Source organism: Nicotiana tabacum, chromosome 18, assembly GCF_000715075.1.
Source record: "Nicotiana tabacum cultivar K326 chromosome 18, ASM71507v2, whole genome shotgun sequence".
NCBI lineage: Eukaryota > Viridiplantae > Streptophyta > Magnoliopsida > Solanales > Solanaceae > Nicotiana > Nicotiana tabacum.
In genome coordinates this window covers 117,830,683-117,853,200 of record NC_134097.1, presented here as the reverse complement: position 1 = coordinate 117,853,200, position 22,518 = coordinate 117,830,683, and the positions used below count along the sequence as shown (strand labels likewise).

At 37.6% G+C, this 22,518-nt stretch overlaps 1 protein-coding gene across 1 annotated transcript in view; it reads right to left on the bottom strand.

Moving 5' to 3' along the window:
* Positions 1–277: 277 nt before the first annotated feature.
* The window catches only part of LOC107775468 (DNA polymerase epsilon catalytic subunit A), a 50,322-nt gene continuing 28,081 nt past the window's right edge, over positions 278–22,518 (bottom strand). Inside the window, 26 exon segments of the mRNA XM_075237189.1 lie at positions 278–1,472; positions 2,025–2,131; positions 3,431–3,643; positions 3,744–3,914; positions 4,110–4,256; positions 4,830–4,896; positions 4,984–5,144; positions 5,381–5,429; positions 5,512–5,774; positions 5,905–5,964; positions 6,102–6,176; positions 6,432–6,515; positions 6,603–6,704; positions 6,801–6,927; positions 8,398–8,462; positions 8,563–8,746; positions 10,763–10,953; positions 13,984–14,058; positions 14,153–14,350; positions 14,435–14,579; positions 16,692–16,997; positions 16,999–17,132; positions 17,208–17,350; positions 17,432–17,486; positions 18,639–18,839; positions 18,990–19,085. Of these exon segments, the coding sequence (XP_075093290.1) occupies positions 1,112–1,472; positions 2,025–2,131; positions 3,431–3,643; positions 3,744–3,914; positions 4,110–4,256; positions 4,830–4,896; positions 4,984–5,144; positions 5,381–5,429; positions 5,512–5,774; positions 5,905–5,964; positions 6,102–6,176; positions 6,432–6,515; positions 6,603–6,704; positions 6,801–6,927; positions 8,398–8,462; positions 8,563–8,746; positions 10,763–10,953; positions 13,984–14,058; positions 14,153–14,350; positions 14,435–14,579; positions 16,692–16,997; positions 16,999–17,132; positions 17,208–17,350; positions 17,432–17,486; positions 18,639–18,839; positions 18,990–19,085 (3,780 nt within the window). The 3' untranslated portion in view covers positions 278–1,111.

Here is a 22,518-nt window from a genome sequence, read left to right as displayed (position 1 = left end):
CCTCTTCATAAGGTAGAGGTAAGGTCTGCACACACCTCACCCTCCCCAAGTCTTAGTAGTGAATATATAGACTATAAAAGAAAGCCTAATTCAGCAAATCTTTTTATCTGGGAAAATGCATAAGTACCCCTAACCTATGACCGAAGTTCCAACTATATACTTTTCCTTTTCAGGGAGTAATAGGACACCTAAAAAGGAAAAGTCTGTATTTGAGATTTCGATCATAGGTTGGGGATGCTTGTGCATTTTCCCTTTTATCAATAAATAGCAAGTTTGGTTCAGTAAAGCAGAAAAGTACATACATCCCCTTAGGCAGAGGGAAAAAGGAGATAAAGAAACATAAGTGTTAAATTACAAAGTTTATGTTTCAATAGTATTTCTTCCACTACTCAGTAGTTCATTCTGTAATCAACTTCAATCGAAGGCATATCTAGCTAAACTAAGATACCGCTGGTTCCTTGTCAAGTGCAAAGTTTGAGATTCAAATCATTATTCTCATAACTACATAAATAATCCCCATGAGTGATGTACGCTTCACAACAAGCTTCGAAAAAGGATGACTATTTACATTTCACTACTCTTGCAATACGAATATATACAGCTTAACTCTTGTAACATAAATGCAGAATGCATCATTTCTAGAGCGTGATACGGAACTCTTGTAAAAGATGACGAATTGGTGCCTCCAAATAAGCAATTATATGTATGCTCTGTATATAGTCGTCAATTTTCCACCAAACCAGCAAATCTGGTATGGGATATTGGATGCAACATTTACTTATCCATCTTTCCTCTCCGAAAAAGGGAGCAGCTGTTGAGGTAACTGGCACTTCTCCAGTGCTAGCAGTCCTCGGGGGCATTATACCAGCTTTTGACTATCCAGCCCAAATTACCGAACCCATGTAGACAGCTGAATTTCTAAAACCGGTCAGCTCCCATGTCATGGACTCCTAGAATACTCTGCGACATTATGTCTATCAATAAAAATCACATCTTGTTTTGGACACCATGAGGCACCCTTGCACCATGCAGAACAGCCAGCAAATGTTGAGATCACAAACAATTTATCGCTGATAATGAGGTGAAACTATCTGATACCTGTAGGCTGTGGTTATCTGGCTTCCAAAATCCAAGAAGTGCACTCTTGGAGTAATTGAAACTTTTGATTTACAGCTATGTTGAAGAAGACTTGCATTTTATTGCGGAACTCCGAGACACCTTCCTTGCAGCTAAATGACCCGGCACAAGTACAGTGGTCTGCTAAATGTGCAGCTTTAATCTGGTGGCATTTTAGGCATACCAGATCTTGAAGATGGTATAGCCTCTCTCTCTGCCGCACAATTTGAATAAGAGCATTTTCCGTTGCTTCACGATCATAAGGTTGCCCACATTGGGGCACAGCACAACGCCACTCCTGATAAATCAAAGCTCTGTCTCGACACAGGTCAAGGTCTCTGCAGTCGTTGCAGTAACTGAAAGTAACAGATAATGGAAATAAGAAACCAACTAATATCCTGAAGATTCTATAGTAGACAACCAACTAGGAGTGGCAAACGGGCTGGTCGGGTCAGATATGGTTAGGGTCGAAAACGGGTAATGAAAAAACGGATAAATTATCCGACCCAACACATATTTAATACGGGTAAAAAATGGGTTAACCGGCGAATAATATGGGTAACCATATTATCCATGAATTCTTGCATATGATCACTTTGGGAGAATTCTTAATCTCCCTAACCCGAGGAACCCCCAATTTGAGGCTTTACAAATGTAAAAGTTAGACCCATTGGTTATCCATTTTCTAAATGGCTAATATGGTTCTTATCCATATTTGACCCGTTTTTAAAAAGTTCATTATCCAACCCATTTTTTAGTCGATAATATGGGTGGTTAACTATTTTCTTTTAACCATTTTGCCACCCCTACAACCAACTAATATCCAGTAGACAAAGTTCCAGTAGTGGCGGATACTGCCATCCTTTCTCATTTCAGACAAAAGTAACACCTATTTACCCTACATTTACCTGCAAATGACATTTGGAAGGGTATACGACATAGAGAGACCGTGAAATTCTGCTTCTGGAGCGAATTCCCTAACACGAACAAGTTTTAATAGATTTCTCCTCATGATCTGCACAAAGGAAAGTAATGAGAACTTATCAACGGCATGCTGCAATGAAATGTTATTCTTGCTGAAGAATCATACTAGTGAATATCCAACTTATGTTTAGCGGTTTAGCCCCATAATTAACACACCATTACAATCTATTTTAGCGCTCCACATTTCAATGGATATCACTAAATAATCTAGCATGATATGATGCGCCAAAGTGATCATAGTTTTTCAAATCAGAATCTCTAAGTTCTAAGGAGCCAACAAAATAGCAGATCAAAACATTAGCAAAACACACTGGTTTATTGAGAAGGAAAGATGATGTATTCAGTGAAAGAGAAACTAGAAAAAAGCCATCAGACAGAAGTAGAGACAGCATGATGCAAGACAAAAATCATTTCTACTAGTTATAACATAAGTTGCGCTGACTCTTCGTTTTTGGTGCCGCACCCGTCTCGACACGGGAAGGGAGCGGGTGCAGGATACGTCCCGGATTCGGTCAACTACCTTCGGATACTTTGACCTGAGTCCATCGACAAATTTTGGGGGCAAATTGAGATTTTGATTTCTCAAAATTAAAAATAAAACAGATTTAATACATGGGAAATGGCATACCTTCAATATTGTAGTACTTTTGTATTATATCTGTTGCTTTGTGTTTTAGAAAAACCAAGAATTCAAAGGGTCGTGTTTTGAGTTAAGACTTCTGTAGACAGTAGTAGCGATATAGATGGAGAGTTGGTGGAAGGCCTTTAGTGGCTTTCTTTTTCTCTTTGTAGCTCTATTTTTTATAATTTTGAATATTTTAGCCGAATCCCCGCATCTGTATCCATACCTGGATCCGCAGCCCCAAATCTTAAAATTTAGCTTTTGCCGAATCCGACAGTCGGATCCGTGCCCGTATCGGATGCCCACACTCGAGTCCGAGCAACTTAAGTTATAACCAATGAAAGCAGAGGTAAATGAGAATAGGTCCTTCGCATTTTAAAAAAATTCATTTTGGGGGCAACAGAAGGGGGAAAAGGGACAAGAAGAAGGCACCAAGCACACAGACTAAAACATAGGAGCCTTGGAAGTTTTGTGTCGTTGCTAAAAGAGAATAACTCAACTAATTTTGGCAGGTTTGTCACGATATCAATGCATAGGTGCTTACAAGCCTAAATAACAAGCATTAAGAGCCAGAACACATTAATTAAAAGCCCAAGGAGGCTGGATAGACAAGAGACGGGTCAGTCTTTTTAGCAAATGATGCATAGGTATCACTAGTGCATATTTCTTTCATTAGAAAGAAAAGGAAAGCTTGAAAACATTTAATACCAGAACTTCATGCTGCACATTCTGGTCAAGGGCCAAAACTGCACAGACATGCTTAATGAACTCTAAAGCTGGATCCCCCTTCTGGACATGGCTATAAGATTGTGAGTTTGCATCTGATGTCTCCTGAGTCTTCTGGGAGTTGTTCATCACTTTCATTTGTAAATTAGGGTCACAAACAATTTTCAGAAGTTTGTCAGTGAAGTAAGTTCGGATCTGCAGGCAGAATTTTCTGAAGTTTAGTTCTCATGCTTTAAAGAACCAAGCACAAAATCGAAATTATAAAGGATGCCTACAAATGAGTCATAGCAGATACCTTCTTCTTTAGATCTTCCGCCATTTGCAAATCAAATGTTTCAGCAAGTGCAGCAGTGATTGATGGTGTACATAAATCACCAATGCTACTAGATGCTCGATGTGTAGCTTGTTCTTGTGCGAATTTCCATGGAATATACATAAATTCCGAAACAATCAAAATGAAGTGATCCTGCATGAAAGTCCAGCAGAGATTCATAAGGCAGAACACCTTATCAAGGACACCCGAGGATCAACTGTATATTGTGGCACTAAGGTGCATCCAAGTTAATTGACAGTTTTAACAATGGTAGGCCCACTTGTACCTTGTTGCAGCTTCATGTAACGAAAGCAAAATTCCAGTATAATTACTAGCTGCGGGAAATACCTGAGTTGCCTTAGGTAAATTTTCTGCAATGTTCCAGCTTGACACAATGTCGACTTGTGATTCACCGCACACGCTTTCTTCACCTGGTTCTGAATTAACTTCTAAAGGCCCATCACTAAGTCTAGCTTGTATTCCCCCATAATTGTACTATCATAAAAGGGAAATGGTAAGACATAGAAATTAAACAAATGAGCAAAGAAAGAAAATATCTGTTGTCAGAACCATTAAATGAGCATGAGCTTTCAACCTCTTTACCCAGAATAATAAATACTCCATGAGGCGAGCAACCCAACTCTTTCCAATCCTAATTACACGTGGGCAGTCATATATAACATTCATTTGGGTTGGAAAAAAAATACCAAGTCATTTCCCATCATAAAGAAGCCTGGCTAGGGCATTAATAGTTAGCATAAAACTACTGTCAAGAGATTTCTAGGCATCAAATTCATCACCATAAACTCAAAAACAGGGATTCAGGGAAATTCTTGATCTGAAGGGAAATTTGACAACCATTAAGTTACAGCAAGAGATTCAGAACATGAGCAGTTCTAATAGTAATCCAAAATTTGTAAAGCATGTATCAGCATTGACTTATACATATCAAAAGGATATTATTGTGATTTCATATGCATAAATCTGTTCCTTGGAGAAATGAAGGAAAAGATAACAGAGCCAAAATATTAATAACAAGAAAAAGAAAAGTAAACTACAATAGCTAACCTGATCCATGAAAAGCAATGAGTGCCAAAACTGCAAGGGCTCAAGTTCAATCCACTCAAACAATTCTCTGCAGATACACAAGAATAAGGGGAGAAAGCCAAAAGTAACTAAATGTGTTGGAGGAAAAATCTTCAGATTCAAGAGATAGACTGACCTATTTTGTACTGTTTTAATAACACTATCACAGTAGGCTTTGGCTGCAGATACATCTGACTTTCCAGTGTCAATTATAATTTTTGAGAAGCTGGCAAACACAATAGCAGCACCCAATTTTCGGAGTTCAGCCACAAGCAATGCAAACATCTTTTGCATAACCTGCCAATTATGAAAATATTAAAACAACAGTTTTGATGAGTGCAAAGAAATGGAGAAACTACATGTGAATGAATCATCATGCAGGAACACATTCTAGGGAAATAGATCTCATGAGTGTCTTACATTTTCTGTAAGGCATTTGTTTAGGAGTTGGAGAAAAGATTCTCCCAGTACTAGTAACAAGAAGGAATGTCATGCATCTTGACTTCCAGAAGTTTGTTAATTACAAAAATTACCTTGTGAAGCATACTGTGGAGAGCTGGGTCATGCAGTCTAGACCGGGGGCTGTAATAGTTAGAGAACAGATGTAGCATTAGCAATCAAATACGACTGAAAACAGAGGTGAAAGAAGCAAGGCTGTTACAACCTGCAGAGCCATCGATACAAATGTTGCAGCATTGCATCAGCAAATATGTTTCCTGATGTTACTGCATCCGTAAGGCACCTCTGGATCAACTGTTTGAGTACACGAAATGCAGGTGCACAGGAGGTCGTTGCGTCAAAGCAGTAATTATCATTAGTAAAATTCGTGGTAGAGTTCAAGTCCTGGTCCAATCCAAACAAAGTGCCTCCTTCCATTTCGTTTACTTGGTTGCTTTTCAGAAGAGCATCAACAGCCAGATGATGAATCTGAAGACAATAGCAGACATAAGAAGAATTTTCTAAAAGTCGTAATAGGATTACCTTTGTGTATTGGTTATTTTTGCCAAGACATATAATGGAAAGAAGTAACTGGATGAAAACTGGTGGAAATGTAGACCTTCAGCTCAACAGTAACTTTTCTATATGCACCCGGGTAAGTAAGAACCGGTTGATTGACCTGCTTTCAGAAAGCACAAGATAGCTTAAAATGTGCTCAAGGAAAATGGCAGAACGCTAGAAATTCTCTTCTATAACCAGTGAGAAAAATAAACAAAGCAGATATTATCATGAAATAAGTTGATATGTAAAGCTGACCTCATCCATAAAAGATGATACTTCATCATTTACGCCTCCCAAGTCAGGGATGCCATTATCAGATATCCACAAGACCTGTGAGAATCAACAAAATTTATATAATCCTGTAAAGGATATCTAGAAAAGATATTTATGATGCATATAGAAAACTTAAAGTTGCTGAGAGTTTCAATCAAAATTCATGCTAGCAAAAGTACAAGATGAGAGAAACATAGGCAACTGAAATTAAAAAAACTAGTAATGAAGGTGGATATCTTAGCACTATATATAATCAGAAAGATTAAACTCGTCATCAAGTAAAGAAATAGCATGCAATATAAATGAGACAACCTGTTGCTGATCACGCAGTGCTCTAGAAAAGAAGATATCTGCTGTATGCATGAGCCAATCAACATCAAAATTCCCTATGGGAACCTGCAGAATGAGGCAATTGGAAACGTTAACGTTCAGAACTTTTTTGATTAGGCCATACTGGCAAGGAGACAGTAAGAAAGAAATTACATGGGCATATCTTGAGAGAGTGATCCTTTCATTTAACCACTGGGAGGATGTAACACATCGCTGCATTCCAATCTTTGCTGCAACATTTTGCCAGCCTAGTGCCTGAAAAGGAGAATTTTTCATTGTTTCATTGAATATAGTTAAGAAAAACAAAGCACTTTCTCCTTCTTAATCAGGCACTATCAGCAGTAGTTGAACCTGATATTGGCTATCCCGCGCATTACAAGGGATACTGATGCAAGGAAAATCATCCAAAGCTCGTATACCAGACTTCAGCGAATGGGCATTCGGGCACTCAATCATGGCAACTGCAGGCCCATGATGCCTGTATGTCAACCAATTCAATTAACATGAGAAGCTTACAAAATGGTATGAAACTAAATATAAACAAAATGCTCTAGAAAAGCTGAACTGAAGATTTGAGTTCAATACTTTTAAGCTAAGTTGCTAGGACAGGGGTGCGGGTGTCCCACACGGGTGCGGATCTAGAGGTCGGATCCTTCGAGATATAAATTATAAGATTCGGGGATACGGATCCTAGTATGGATACGGGTGCGGGGATCTGGCTAAAAATAATTCCAAAAAATAAAAATATCTCTAAATTATGAGAAATTTTATGGAATACGAATGTATAACTTGTAAAGTGTGGATTTTTTTTATTCTCAAGTTGGAGATAAGTAAAGGATTGATTTCCTAAACAAGATATGCTATTTTCTTCAAATTTACCCTAGTTTTGGTTCTTATTTCGGGAATCAAATTGTATCTCATCCCGAATTTTTTTGTCGTCGTGGGTCAAAGTACCCAAATTGTTTGACCAGATCTGCTACGGATCCCATACCCACACCCACACTTTTAAGATAGGAAAACACAAAGAGAAACACAAACTTCTATAATTCCAAAAATATGTCATTAGTCTTGAGATGCCATCAACATCCAAAGAAGTACACCCTCCCTCCCTTAATTCTCCTCCCAGCTCACTCACTCACTCATGGTAGTGTGTTCTTATTGTTCCTGCTAAGTTCATAAACATGTTTACCAATGAGGAATTGGGTGATAAATAGCCAAAAACAAGCTAATCAAATTCAATATGTTCAGTAAAGGGAAATAATTCTCCTCCCAGCTCACTCACTCACTCATGGTAGTGTGTTCTTATTGTTCCTGCTAAGTTCATAAACATGTTTACCAGTGAGGAATTGGGTGATAAATAGCCAAAAACAAGCTAATCAAATTCAATATGTTCAGTAAAGGGAAATAGTTCTCCTCCCAGTAAAGTAGCTTGCACCTGTTAGGGCGTCCAACATTGGTTGAAAGGATGGATTGGTGTCTCCTTATATGGTATTGGGCAATTTTTACCTCATTAGCTAACTTTTGGGCTTGAGTTAAGCCCAGGATCTATTTGCTTAACATGGTATCGGAGCAAGACCCACCTCTGTTCATGGTTTACTCAAAGTTGGGCCCAGATAATATGTTATTCATGCTTCAGATGTCCGGTCATGAGCATGGGAGTTGTTAGAGTATCCCGTATTGGTTGAGGGAATGGGTTGTGGTCTTCTTGTATGGTTTTAGGTAATCATCACCTCATGAACTACCTTTTGGGGTTGAGTTACGGCCAACATCCATTTTCTTATCAAAAACAATATAATGCAGTATGAGAGATGGTTCAACCTATGCACAAGCAGGCCATTAAGGATTCTAGAAGATTCTGTGGAACATTGTTTAGGCTGAAGAAACTTTACATTATCAGCCCACAGACTGAAAAATAAAAACGATAAGGATTAAGATAATGGAAATTAACCTATGCTCATTTATTATTCTCTGTAGAATCCTCTCCGCTTCCTTGATGTGCCTGATATAATCCACCTAAATAGGAGCCAAAATACAAAAAGGATAAAAATGAGATCAAAATTCAAAGCAAAGACATTATTAATTGAATGTTATTTTGAAAGAACAATGACCTTACCTTAAAACTAATACCTTCCTTTTGTGTGATAGGCTGACCAGACAATGTTTGGCAAGCTTCATAATAATGTTTTTCAAGAATGTGTGGTGATAATTCTTTGTTTTGAAATGGATTAACAACCACAACATGTATCATCTTGGACGAAGGAAAATATCCCACATAAATGGCTCGTCCATCGAACAAGCTGAAATGTAATTCATATATCAAATGTTAATTCTTAATAACTAGCACGATCTATACATATGCAGACTTAAACATTGGTGTGACCAAATCTAGATGATACAAAATTGGTGGCGAAAATGGATATTGGATTTCAGAAAAAGCAACATGCCTGCAGTTGAAGTGAGAACAATTAATATCATTCTAGCAAACCCCTTTATTAATACCAGCGATGAACTGCATGTTTGCTTACACCTACGGGAAAATTCTAGAGTTGGTTATTTAAAGTAAAATGTTAAGGCTCTGATTATGTAGCATTTGAATTAGAAAAGGCGTGGATATTTGGTTTAGATTTGGGAGAACAAGGGTCCTATTTTGAACCACAAATGTATAGATGTGAGTGTTTGGATTTAGTTTTGGTTGAATTAGTTTTGGGTTTTTTTGGGAGGATGTTCGGGAAGAACTGGGTTTGGTTTCTCTTCCAAAAGCAAATGAGGGTGTATGGATTTAGTTTTGGTTGAACTAGTTTCAAGTTTGTTTAGACAGAATAGGTATTGGGTCGTCTTTTTGGAAAATGCCACTACATGTGAGACAATGGAGTAATGTGTTATTGATAGTCCCCTCAGTTGCAGTATGGGAACACTTTAGAAGCTTTTTTGAGGTTAGAAGTGAATGGGGAGCATCTGGCAGTGCATTATTAGCTGGTGGCTCACTGATAACAAAAATCCTCTCCAGAAGAAGAAACAATCGGTTTATTAATGGTAAGCACCACGCAGTGCATTATTAGCTGGTGGCACTGCATTTTATATTTACTAATTTTTAAATAAGATAAATACGCACATTCAAATGCTGAGAAAACAAACTATCTTAACTAAGAAGTATTCAGATTTAGAGATAATATCTTAATAATTAGATAGATATTCACATTCAAACATCTTAATCTTCAAAATGAAACAACCACTTAGATGCCATTAATTTGAGGAGCAATACAAGGATTCCTCTTTTTCCCCACAGGAGAAAAGAATAGGCTACCCTACTATATTTAAACTCCTAGTGATGAGGTAAATGCCAGCTAGCCAAAAAGACAATGATCAATGGAAAAAGACATGTAAGTAATTGCATCCTTGGATCCAAAAGGTATCTTTGATAGATAGAAGAGAAGGCAAAAGTTAGGCCAAAACAATTAGCATATATTGCACCAAATGACAAATCCCACTAGGACTTGCAATATTCAGAGAAAACTGAATGAGCAAACATTAAACAAAATAAATTACAATGACAGGCAAAATACAATCCCACCAAAAACGAAGCAAATCAACTCTATTTTCATGCTTGCAGTTGAAATCCTTATCCCCTAACATCCAATGTGGTCTGACTAAGAAACGGGATAATCAATCCAACAAACAAGCCAAATAGATAAGCCGTAAGTAATACCCAAGTAATTTACATCAGAAGTGAGCAAAGTAAGGCAGCACCTTAGAACCCAAGTAGATTAATGCAGACAAATTTGGACATCAATGATTTTGGTACTTCCGAGCAATATTTATATATTAGAGCACTATTAGCTTGCTGTATTCTTAGCAGGAAAGAGTTTGGCAAGTGAATGGGTTTTACCTGGTAGTTAACGAGTAATCATGTCTATAGAGTACCAACAGTCAACCACGGGTAATTTTAGTTTAAGTTTGAGATTTACAGGACTACCTCAGAATTTGGGATTTGGAACCCGGATGCTTACTATCAGAATAATATGCAAAGAGGATCTTTTTAATACGTGGAGAGAATTTTTTTTTTTTTACAGTCAAGTGAAAATATATTCAAAGATTTACTTTTGGTGAAACAGAACTGTTCAATCTTATCCTCATAAGACAGTGTCACCCACCAACATGCTTCCTCTATAGAACAAGTCTTTACCATGCACGTTGAATTAAACATAATGTATCATGATTCATCATAAGCACGTAAAATATCAAACTTGAAATGGAAATGTGTAGCTGTAGTTTTTAGCAGGTATATACTAGAATGAAAGGGGACCCTAACTTGCCTGTGATATAAGTAGAAGAAAGTAATTGACTGATCCAAATATGGGCACTCAGTGGTTGTCTTCATATGCAGCTCGCTCAAACTCCAACCATCTTGTGGATTCCTTTTTTTAGCTGCTTTATCAACTTTACAAACACAACCCAGCTGGAGAATAGCACTGAACTCCAATGGAACCTTTGTTTCATATATTCCCTGATAAAACAATCTCGTAAGCCATGTCGCAGCATTTATAGACAGATATTCAACGTTCAACCATAAGAGTAAGAGTTAAAGAGAAATGCTTTTTCAGCAAAACGTGTCACAATATGAAACATATAAATCTGACATATAGGGTTTATATTCACACACACACACACTCTTTGCTGACTGAAAATTAGAGTGCATAGGAAAAAATAAATAGTAAACCTTAGAAACCCGATGAAAGTGGAAGTATATCTACACCTTGGGAATTACTACTCAGGTATTAAGGCTGATATAAACAAAGGGGAAGATCCACCCTTTTATATTGCATGCATGTTTTGTCCACGAAAAGACTGTCTCTGCATAAAGTATTGTGCTACTACCATTCATGGTTCTCATCTAGTAACAACTTAAAATTATGTTACTAGTAAAGATAATTTACATGGGATCTTCTCCTCATCTAGAAAAAGGAAGTTTTGTTGACAAATAGGAAGAAGATAAAAGGGAATGTTCTCCATGAAAATGAAAAATAACTAAGCTGGTAATATTATCCTATTTTGCCCCCAGGGTTTTGGTCTAGTGGTAAGAGAGCAACTCCTGATGTAGGATAGGCTCACATTACAGGTTCAAAACCTGCCACGGATAAAAGCCCGGTATTTAAGTGAAGAAGGTTAGAAGGGCAGGCCCATTATCCGCCAAGTTACGAACCTTGCACCACTTTCCCTCTGGAATTTCTCGGTTATCAAAAAATATATCATCCTATTTCAACAGCCAAAAGCAAATCCATTTATTGGTTCTACAAAACCTGGTGCTCTATTAGGACCAAATACATCATAGACATCTCAGGTACAGAGATGGCGCTGGTTAAAAGAAAATGAAAATTTGAAGTTCTTCATTCTTTACTTTGTAATCTTTTATTTGGTCTTGGTGAAAACATCTGTCTTAACGATCTTTTGATTTTGATTTTTTATCTCTTTCACCGATGTAAGGAAAAATTACACAACTATATTTTTTGTTTTGCACTTAAAGAAATGTCAAATTAATGATATACAATTCATAAATTAAGTATAGAGTAATGGAAGACTTCACATCTTTTTTGGGGGTGTGGGGGTTAATTAGTGTAAAGACTTCCCATAACATATAGTATTGATATTTCATGACTTATTTTCTTGAGATCTATGATTTTCCATACTTAAATCTAATTTTATAGAAATAAATTGGTACCAAGAAAAAATAAATATTTGAGACCATATTGTACCAATTAACACCAGACTTGGCACAGTATTTAAAATTCTATTAAAGTGCAAATGCACTTGGATTTAGGAATTTTGTCTTAGCTTTCAACAACAACAACAACCACCCAGTATAATCCCATAAGTGGGGTCTGGGGAGGGTAGAATGTACTAAAAGGGAATGTTCTCCATGAAAATGAAAAATAACTAAGCTGGTAATATTATCCTATTTTGCCCCCAGGGTTTTGGTCTAGTGGTAAGAGAGCAACTCCTGATGTAGGATAGGCTCACATTACAGGTTCAAAACCTGCCACGGATAAAAGCCCGGTATTTAAGTGAAGAAGGTTAGAAGGGCAGGCCCATTATCCGCCAAGTTACGAACCTTGCACCACTTTCCCTCTGGAATTTCTCGGTTATCAAAAAATATATCATCCTATTTCAACAGCCAAAAGCAAATCCATTTATTGGTTCTACAAAACCTGGTGCTCTATTAGGACCAAATACATCATAGACATCTCAGGTACAGAGATGGCGCTGGTTAAAAGAAAATGAAAATTTGAAGTTCTTCATTCTTTACTTTGTAATCTTTTATTTGGTCTTGGTGAAAACATCTGTCTTAACGATCTTTTGATTTTGATTTTTTATCTCTTTCACCGATGTAAGGAAAAATTACACAACTATATTTTTTGTTTTGCACTTAAAGAAATGTCAAATTAATGATATACAATTCATAAATTAAGTATAGAGTAATGGAAGACTTCACATCTTTTTTGGGGGTGTGGGGGTTAATTAGTGTAAAGACTTCCCATAACATATAGTATTGATATTTCATGACTTATTTTCTTGAGATCTATGATTTTCCATACTTAAATCTAATTTTATAGAAATAAATTGGTACCAAGAAAAAATAAATATTTGAGACCATATTGTACCAATTAACACCAGACTTGGCACAGTATTTAAAATTCTATTAAAGTGCAAATGCACTTGGATTTAGGAATTTTGTCTTAGCTTTCAACAACAACAACAACCACCCAGTATAATCCCATAAGTGGGGTCTGGGGAGGGTAGAATGTACGCAGTCCTTACCCCTGCCTTTAAGAAGGCAAAGAAAGACTCTCGGCTTAGGGCGGGGGGCGGGGGGTCAATAACAAACAAACCGATCTGACAATTTTGTCTTAGCTTTCATATTCAGATATTGCCCATTACGTTACTAGTTCATTCTACAGGTCATCTATTCGGGCTGTGTTGCACTTAAATTAAGGAGATTCAAGAAAAAAAGTATGATGTTTCAAGTTCTTTTTGGGGGGTAATTATGATGTTTCAAGTTTATCAATATACATATTTTGAATTGGATCTATACCCACACTCTTTTTATTGTCAATTCATTATATTCCGGTTTTCAGTACATCCTCTTAATAAAAGCGTAAGACAAATACAAAACAATATGAAGTAAAACTAGGTCATGCATAACAAAATCTCAAGCTACAGATTTCAAGTTTTTGAATATAGAAAGGCAAAAGAAACATCAAGAGCAGGAAATTCAAGAACATTATTCCAGAGAATAACATGTATGTGCAATTGCCCAATCAAAACCATTATTAACAGTAGATTAGTATACAATGGATCCAATTTTTAAAAGAAAATAGAACGAAAAACACATGTTGACTGTTGTATCATATAAAAGAGCTTGACATCAAAAGTAAAATTCTGTTTACATTTGTGATTGCCATTTACGACTGAAGAACATGCATGCAAGCATGTTCAGGTTTATGAATAACACAGAACTTTCGGCAAAAGGCATGCTAACCTCCACTTCTGGATCAGCAAGGTGAGCTGCTAGCTTTTTGCTCTCTGACTTGAATTGATCCTCATCAATAATAACCTAGTACAAAACAGCAAAAGTGCAATGAGAGAACCTAGAACCTTTGCAGCCAAGCATATTAAAAGATGACCAGAACTGATTATGATCAATGTACCTCAATTAAATTGTAGCTATGGCGTCCATGAGGAAGAATCTTGGTGACACGTCTTCCAGGAAATTCCTCTGTTATAGGAGCTTTGGAGTTGAGGTAAAACACTCTGGGGATAGTTACTGAAATTTTGTGCATGACTCCTTCCACAACTACCCATGCAAAAAACTGTCCATGCTGTGAAGTAGGTTCAAGCTGAACTATCTGAAGGAAAAGCAAATTACATAAGCACCAATGGAAGAAATGGATTCAGCAGAATGCTCATTAAAATCATATGAGCAACATCACCTGCCAGTGACTTCGTGTGAGAGCTAATTCATGTCGCTCAAAGTAGGAATTAACCCCAGTTCTACCCTGGCGTTTGTGGTTTACCATGTGATGAGACAATTCAGTACTGCCATTAACATGGTTTACTGTCCTTGAGGTATCCAACCTAACAAACACCAAGTACCTCATCATAAGAACAAGCAGTGATGCACCACAGAGAGTTCAATTGAAATAGAGATGTTGAAATATTTGAATCTGAATATATGTTGTGCCTGATTTGACTTATTTGAGTGTATTTAAGGAGATATTTATTAGAGTCCAAGACAACAATAATGAAAGTTGTGCAGCGATGTGATATTCCTTATTGTTTGCACAAGGAGGTAACTGCACTAGGTGTGACCTGTGAGAAATGTAATGTTATGAAATGATGTAGGTAAGAGGCTTCCTCCAGCCAAAAATAGAGGTCATTCTTCCTTCATATTTAACCGAGTCATCAATTGAGAAAATTTCTTTCTCATACTCTATGGGACTGAGGCATAGTAATTGTTTTGTTGTAGTTGTACTCTATTCTTATGGTATGTTCTCATGGTACCAAAGCACTATGAAGAAATAACCCCAATTCTCTCTGTGTTCCAGGGACCTTGTCAAAACTCTGTCCCTGCTCTTTCTAGTGCCTGTAGAATTCTTTTCCACTTAATTTTGTTTTTCTATGACTATCAGATTTCTGTCACCACATCCTTTCTAGTGACTATATTACACTATTCTGGTTTACTATTCTGAGTACTATCCCGAGCATTATTCTGGCGAACATTATTTAGCCGACAATGTTTTTTTTACAAGGTAAAATTTTATTAATAGAAGTACCAAGATGGTACAGAAGCGTACAATCCAGCTGGATTACAAAAAGAACTTCTACATATCAACTAATTCCAAATCCCCTAAATTCATATCATCTAACTCCTCTACAAAGTTTAAACATTGTTCCAGATTTTCCGAAATACTTCTTTTACACCAAAAATACAGCCGACAATGTATTTTTGCTTGGGCGATTGCATCTATATTCTATTTTTTCATCTGCATTAGATTAGTCATTAGCAGAGGAAACTTGTAAGGATGGTATATTTATTTTTTAATTCAAAATCTCAATCTTCCATTATGTCTAAAAGTGTTATTCATTTTGGAACAATTAGAGAATGTGTATAGATTTCTTGGTCAATTCCAGTAAGTCCTGATTCTTCTTGCTCTCTTGCTCTAGATGTTACCTGACCCTGCACTTTCAATAGTAGATTCAGGTGCTGGCGATCACGTGACTTGCCTTTCACATTATTTTTTTTACTTACACTTCTTATTCTGTCATTCTAACATTTGCAAACAAATCGATCCTTAGCTTCTATTGCAGGAAAAGGTTTAATTATTGTTTCTGACACCTTAACGCTGCATTTGGTTTATATGTTCCTAAACTTCTTGAAAATTGTTCTTTGTTAGCAAAATCTCAAGACATTCATATAGTATGACCAAATTCTCCCCTTCTCGCTGCAAATTCTACGATGCAACTTTGGGGAAGACAATAAAACACTAGACACACTGACCAACTCCACTACTTGGATGTTGATGTATCTTTGGAATGGACCTACTCAAACTTCTGGAAGTATTTCTTTCTAGATAAAGATGAATTTATGTTTTGGCACTATAGGCTTGGCCACCCTTATTTCTTCTACTAAGGTATGTCACTTATACATATTGAAGATGAGGATAATTCAAGTTTTCATTCTGATAGTTGCCAACTTGTCAAACACCATCATTCTACTTATCTTTCCTTACCTTACAAAAACAATCCCAACTTATGAGCTTTATGAGGAAAAGGAAAGTAAAACACATTTTATTCTCATGCAGGCATAAATAAAAAGGACGTTTCTAATGAGGGGCAGCATGGTCATCAGCAACAGCCCTGCACTTTGTCCCATCAAACCAGAATGAATTAGAACCAGTTACTGGTAGCATGTGCAGTTTCAACAGCCTTTATGGTGAACCGTTCTCAGGTAGCAGTCCTATCCCATGAAGCCCAATTCTAATGCCCAATGAAATCTCCTTTTTAGGCTAGTCTAGTAACTATAATTATTGGGCTGCTGCATTAGTTTTCTTCCGCGCATAGTTTGACAGTTGACACATCGTGGTATATAGAAATTGCCTTACTTCCTATGCTTGATTTTTATATCAGTAATTGCAATAAATATGCTACATTTTGGAAAACTATTCCTTCTTATAGAGATAAGCATACCTTCGGCGTTTCCTTTCCTCACGAATCTCTTTCCATCTTCTCTTTTTTTGCTGTAGCCATCCATGATAATCTACATTCCTGTCAATATCTTCCACAGCAGCAATTTCTTGTGAAGGTAACATCTTGCATGGACTGCTAGCATGACCACTTTGTTGTTGATTGTCCACTTGATCACTAGTGTTCACCGGATGTTCTTTGTTGACTCCATAACGATGTACAACAGGCCTCGGACTAAAAATAGACGATTTACCGCTGTGTCTAAAGTCTTCCAGGTCTTCAATATTTTGCTGATTTTTAGAATTTTTACTTGGGCACTGCATCATCTCTGTTCACTGAGCTGAAGATATCATTTAATTTTCGTTGGCGAAATCTGTCTTCTTTTTCACGAACCTTCTTATGCAGCCAATCAGGATGAACCACCCTTGGCACAGGGTTTGAAACCTGAAAGATCCAGAATTATGTAATGGAAGTTGCAAATGTCCACATCTTACATAAGATTAGACAGATAACACATACCTTCTGCATTGCAGCAGGAATTGTGATAATCTTCTGGATTGCTGAACTAAGTCGTTGCTTGTAATAAGACCAATCAATAATGGAACGTATTCCAACTTCTGATGATATTTTGCACCACTTTTTGACATAGAACCTCATGATCTCTGAATAGCCAAATGTATAAGCAAACAATGCTCTTGTGTAAGGTAAAAGATAAATTCTAGCAAGTTAATACAAAACTTTACCAGCATTAGTTTCAAATATTGCAACAGGAATAGCACGTTCACTTACTGGGGTTCCCTGCACATATAAGACAACCGTAAAATTAACTGAAGAAGCAGATTAGCCAAATTTATGGCAAGTAAGAGACATCACAGTACAAAAAAAAAATTATAGGGTAGGTTCTCTATCTCTTCAAAGCCAGTTTACCCTCAATCCGGGAGTCAACTGCATGCATGAACTACCTTTTCAAACAGAAATGATAGGAATGCCTTCAAAATACAACATGCCTTTTAATTTCTTCCAATTTTAGGATAATCTATCATATCAATATAACCTTTAGTGGCCCTAGTTTTAAAAATTTCTTCCTGTTCCCCCAATATTCACATTGGACAAACTTATTCCAAAGTGTAGAAACATCACCACCAGGGAAAGAATAGTATCAGAACATCCAGTTTGTGAATGATGCACTATAGAGGAGCTAACAAGAAAGCTGAGGAATATCTATAAGCAAGTGAAGTAGCAAAAATGGCATGTAAATAAGCTCAAGAAACCAAGCATGTCCGCAGAGAAATTTACTCTTGTAGTAGAGTTTTGCTCTTGAACCAACAACTTATGTCAACAATCCAAAAAATGTTATATGAGCCAGCTATTGGCCCTTAGTAAGGATTTCAAGTTATGATAAACCAGTACAGCTTCAGATAACAAAGGTTCCAGTAAATGGAAGTCAATCGCTTGATGATGTCAAATGAAGAAACATGACAAATTTATAGATGAATACAGAAAGCTAGCTATCACTGTCATGGAACACCTAGAGGGAAAGAATTTTTTAGCGTTTCAGAAGGGGCATTTCGTAGCATATTTTCTTGCCAAGACGAGGATTATAATATGAATTGACTACAACTTGTCCAAAAGAACTATTTCGGAAGTTAGAGACATCTTAACAGGACTTCATCCAAATGAGATAAGAATAATGAAGCTAAGAGCAAAGTATTCCATCTTTGATAAAGAACATAGCCGAGCAGCCCTTTCTGATTTTTACTCGCCTTTCCGCAGCAACTTCCTGGATGTGTTTCCATTTCCCTTCACAGTATACGGTGAACGTAAAAGCCAACACCAAATAAAAGTCATGACAATATCTTCATTACTTGATTTCATAATTGATGAGGAAACACAAGTTGATAGCTTTGAATACAAGAGGGGAACTACCAAACTAAGATCAAACAGGTATACCTTTGGCTCACATGCAACAATATACTGACAACGCAATCCTTTATCTTTGACCATTGCATCCCCCAGAAAATCAGCAAGCCTTTTTGCTGTGGTTACTGCACATGACTTTTGCTCACCATAATCGGCTAGAGACTTGCTCATTGTGCTTGATTCAGATATATAATCAAGCAACTCGCTGTCCGCAATATCATTGCCTTGATTCTGGAGAAACAATAGACTTATAACTGCAACTATGATAAATTTTAACAAATGCCACTATGATCGCATTTGCATATAATAAGTTGTAGTTATACATGGCAGGCTTGAAATTAAGAACATCACAACAGTTTACTCGGATAAATCTTCACTTACATCAAGCAGGTCAAGCCACCGATCCGCAACTGAAGCAACTACTGAATAGCATTCCTCTAAGGTTGATCCATGAAGGAACTTATCAAAAAGCTCAGCCTGCATATGTTTTTACCCAAGAATCAGTTCATATGAAAACACAAAAACTCAACGAAGCAAATAGAAGCATCTATTTCAAATATCAGAGCCGAGAATGTCGTTATTCCTCATCTTCCAACAATGATAGTCAAATCCAATGGACAATTAGGTGTAGATTAATATTATCAAGTAACCACCAAAACATTCAGTTGATCTGATATGGGAGATCCTAATTGACCGCACTATTCAAGATTGAGCGAATGGGTCGTAGTAGCTTTGATAATCAAATTATCTCCTATGCTTCGCATTCTTGTTATAGAGGCATTGAGCAGAATGATGCATAGAGCTGTGGTGGGGGATTATTGACGGGCTTCACTGGTGCAGTTGGGGGAAATAGCAGCATCAAGGTTTCACGTCTTTTGTTTGCAGATAACACCTTGGTTTTTTGTGATGCTGACAGGGATCAACTGGAACACTTGGGACAGGTGCTAACATGGTTTCAGGTTGTGTAGGCCTAAAGATCAACCTCAAAAGTGTTGGAGGATGTAGCAGATTCAGCACAGGTTTTGAATGGCAAAATCGGGGCGCTTCCCACTCTCTACCTTGGCTTGCCACTAGGTGCTTCACATAAGGATCAAACAGGTTGGAACCCGGTACTAGAGAAAGGGCTGGGAAGAGGCTCGCTGGTTAGCAGAAAAGATGCGTGTCCAAAGGACGAAAGGAAGTACTTACGAGCACATTATCGAGCATTTCCACATATTTTATGTCCATGTTGTAGGCACCAGGCTAGTATCACCGGAGAGTTGGAAGACTTCAAGGAAATGTTCTATCGGATTTGTCAGATGGAGCAAGGAAGTTTCACTTGGTGAGGCGGGAGACACCTCTCCAAGTGTTAGTGGTCTTGGGTTAAAGATCTAAGGGTGTTCAATAAGGCTTTACTAGGCAAGTGGTCATGGAGATTCGAGACAGAGGAAAATGCTTTTTGGAGGGACCGAGGGAGGTGATAGCGGGTAAATGCGGGGTGTTGGAAGGGGGATGGAGGACAGAGAAAGTCACTATGCTTTATGGTTGCGGGTTGTGGAGAAACATATTGAAGGGATGGGAAAAGTTTACTGAAAATGTATCTTTTCAGGTTGGGAATGGAAGGAGGGTTAGTTTTGGGGACAAAGGTAGTGTGGGACAACACTTTGAGCAGTACGTTTCCTAACGTTTTACAGAATATCATGCCAGAAGGAGATGACAGTCCAACGTGCCAGAAGGATACAGGATGGAGTTAGTGTTTTGGGACTTGAGATATAAGAGAAACTTTCAGGATGGGAGGTGGGGGAGTTCCAAAGCCTGATTGAGTTACATCATAAACAAAGTCCACAACAGGATAATCACGATGCATGGAGGTGGGGTTTGGGGAATAATGCTGTGTTCTCAGTTAAATCTTATTATGGAAAGCTTCAGAATAGGAAGGAGGTCGCTTTTCCGAATAGTTCGATTAGGATACTGAAGGCTCCGAGAAAGGTATGCTTTTTCACTTGGTTAGCAGCAAGAAGAGTAATCTTGACGGCTGAGAACCTGAGGAAGAGGAAGATTGCTTATGTCAGTTGGTGCTTCATGTGTAAGGGTTCGGGGAAGGTGTTGATTACTCCTTAGTCATTGTTCAATTGCATTGAGGTTATGGTGGGAGATACTAAATTGGTTTGGTTTATCTTGGGTGATGTCAGGCATGGTAAAAGATGTGACGTTCAATTGGAATTATGGTAGAAGAAGGAGAAGCAGGGCGTGGAAGTTTGCACCGCTGGCTCTTTTGAGGGTCGTTTGTAGGGAAAGAAATAGGAGAGTTTTTGAGGGTGTCGAGATAAATTTTGTTCAGTTGAGAAGTACTCTTTTATCCCTTATTTCTTTTTGGTGCACCCATAAGATTCATGTGAATAGATGATTGGGAGTCGTTCGTTGAAAACCATCTCTTTTTGTAAAGTTTTCTACTTTTTGGTATACCTCTTGTATACGGGCATGTTTTTCTTGTCCATAGCAATAATAAAATTTGTTATTTTATTCAAAAAAAAAACAAATTATGCTAAGCCGTAAGCGATGGAATACCTAAGACGATCTCATAGGATAAGAGCTCCATAAAAAGGTGCTTCAACATTAAATTAGCTGTTTAAAGGCAAGAGTGGCTAGAATGCTCACACGATATAATAGAGTACAACCAAATAGAAAAGGGCAAATTGTTAACCAATACATAAAAAGCCATCCGGATATAATGGCAAGAGTAGCAGCTTTTTGGGTTCAGAGTAAATTATGAGCAATAATAGATGAAATGGTCCTAACTTCCTCACTCGTTATTAGAGAGTATTCATACTAAGCTTTGTTTTTCATGGAAAAAGCATAAGCTGCTCATTCGATATGTACATCAACAACAACAAACCCAGTGTGTTTCCATAAATGGAGTCAGGGGAGGGTAGTGTGTACGCAGATCTTACCCCTACCTTATAAAGATAGAGAGGTTGTTCCCGATAGACCCTCGGCTCAAGGAACAGTGGAGATAAAGCAACAAGTAGCAAACAATATATTAAGGTAACGGGCGCAAATGACACATGTAATAGCAAAGAACCACAATATTCATATGTGCATCCCAAAATAGCTAGATGTTCTCTTCTCTGTTATTAGCTAGGACCAGCTTTCGTGCACCTCGACTAATTCCACCCAATACCTGCCACCTCCCACCAGCAACAAGTACCTGGTAATTCTGTCCACCAAGGCTTGATAGATAAGAAAAAATCACCTAGTGTTTTTGCCTCTACAGGAATTTGAACCAGAAACCTCATAGTTCTCACCACTTCATTGACCACTAGGTCACTCCCTTGAGTGCTAGATGCAACAAGTTAAGTCACCAAAACCTCCAACAAAGCAAAAAATTATCTGTAGATAATAGAAATTTTCATTTTAAGTGTCCACAATAATGGAGGAGATAGGTTATTGTCTCCTTATATGGTCTTGGGTAATACTCGCCCCATGAGCTAGCTTTTGAGGTTGAGTTAGGCTCAAAGTCCATTTCTTATTACAAGATGCACACGTTGTCAATCCTCCACGCAAACAACAACAACAACAACCCAATATAATCCCACAAGTGGGATCTGGGGAGGGTAGGATGTGCCTTACCCCTACCCTGGAAAGGCAGGGAGACCGTTTCCGATAGACCCTCGGCTAAAGAAGGTGAAGTAAGCCTTGATATCAAGTAATAGCAAGACAAGTAATTAGAAAACTAAATCGAAGATAGCAACATAGAATATGAAAGGGGTACCGATAACAAGTAATAGCAAGATAGTATATTTAGAGAAATAAATCCAAGACAGCACACGAGAATATGAACAAAGTACTGCTAGTAAACTACGAAATTACCGATGGCAAGTAGTAACGGAACAAGACATGCGAATATAGCAAACGAAGGAAAAAAAAGGTA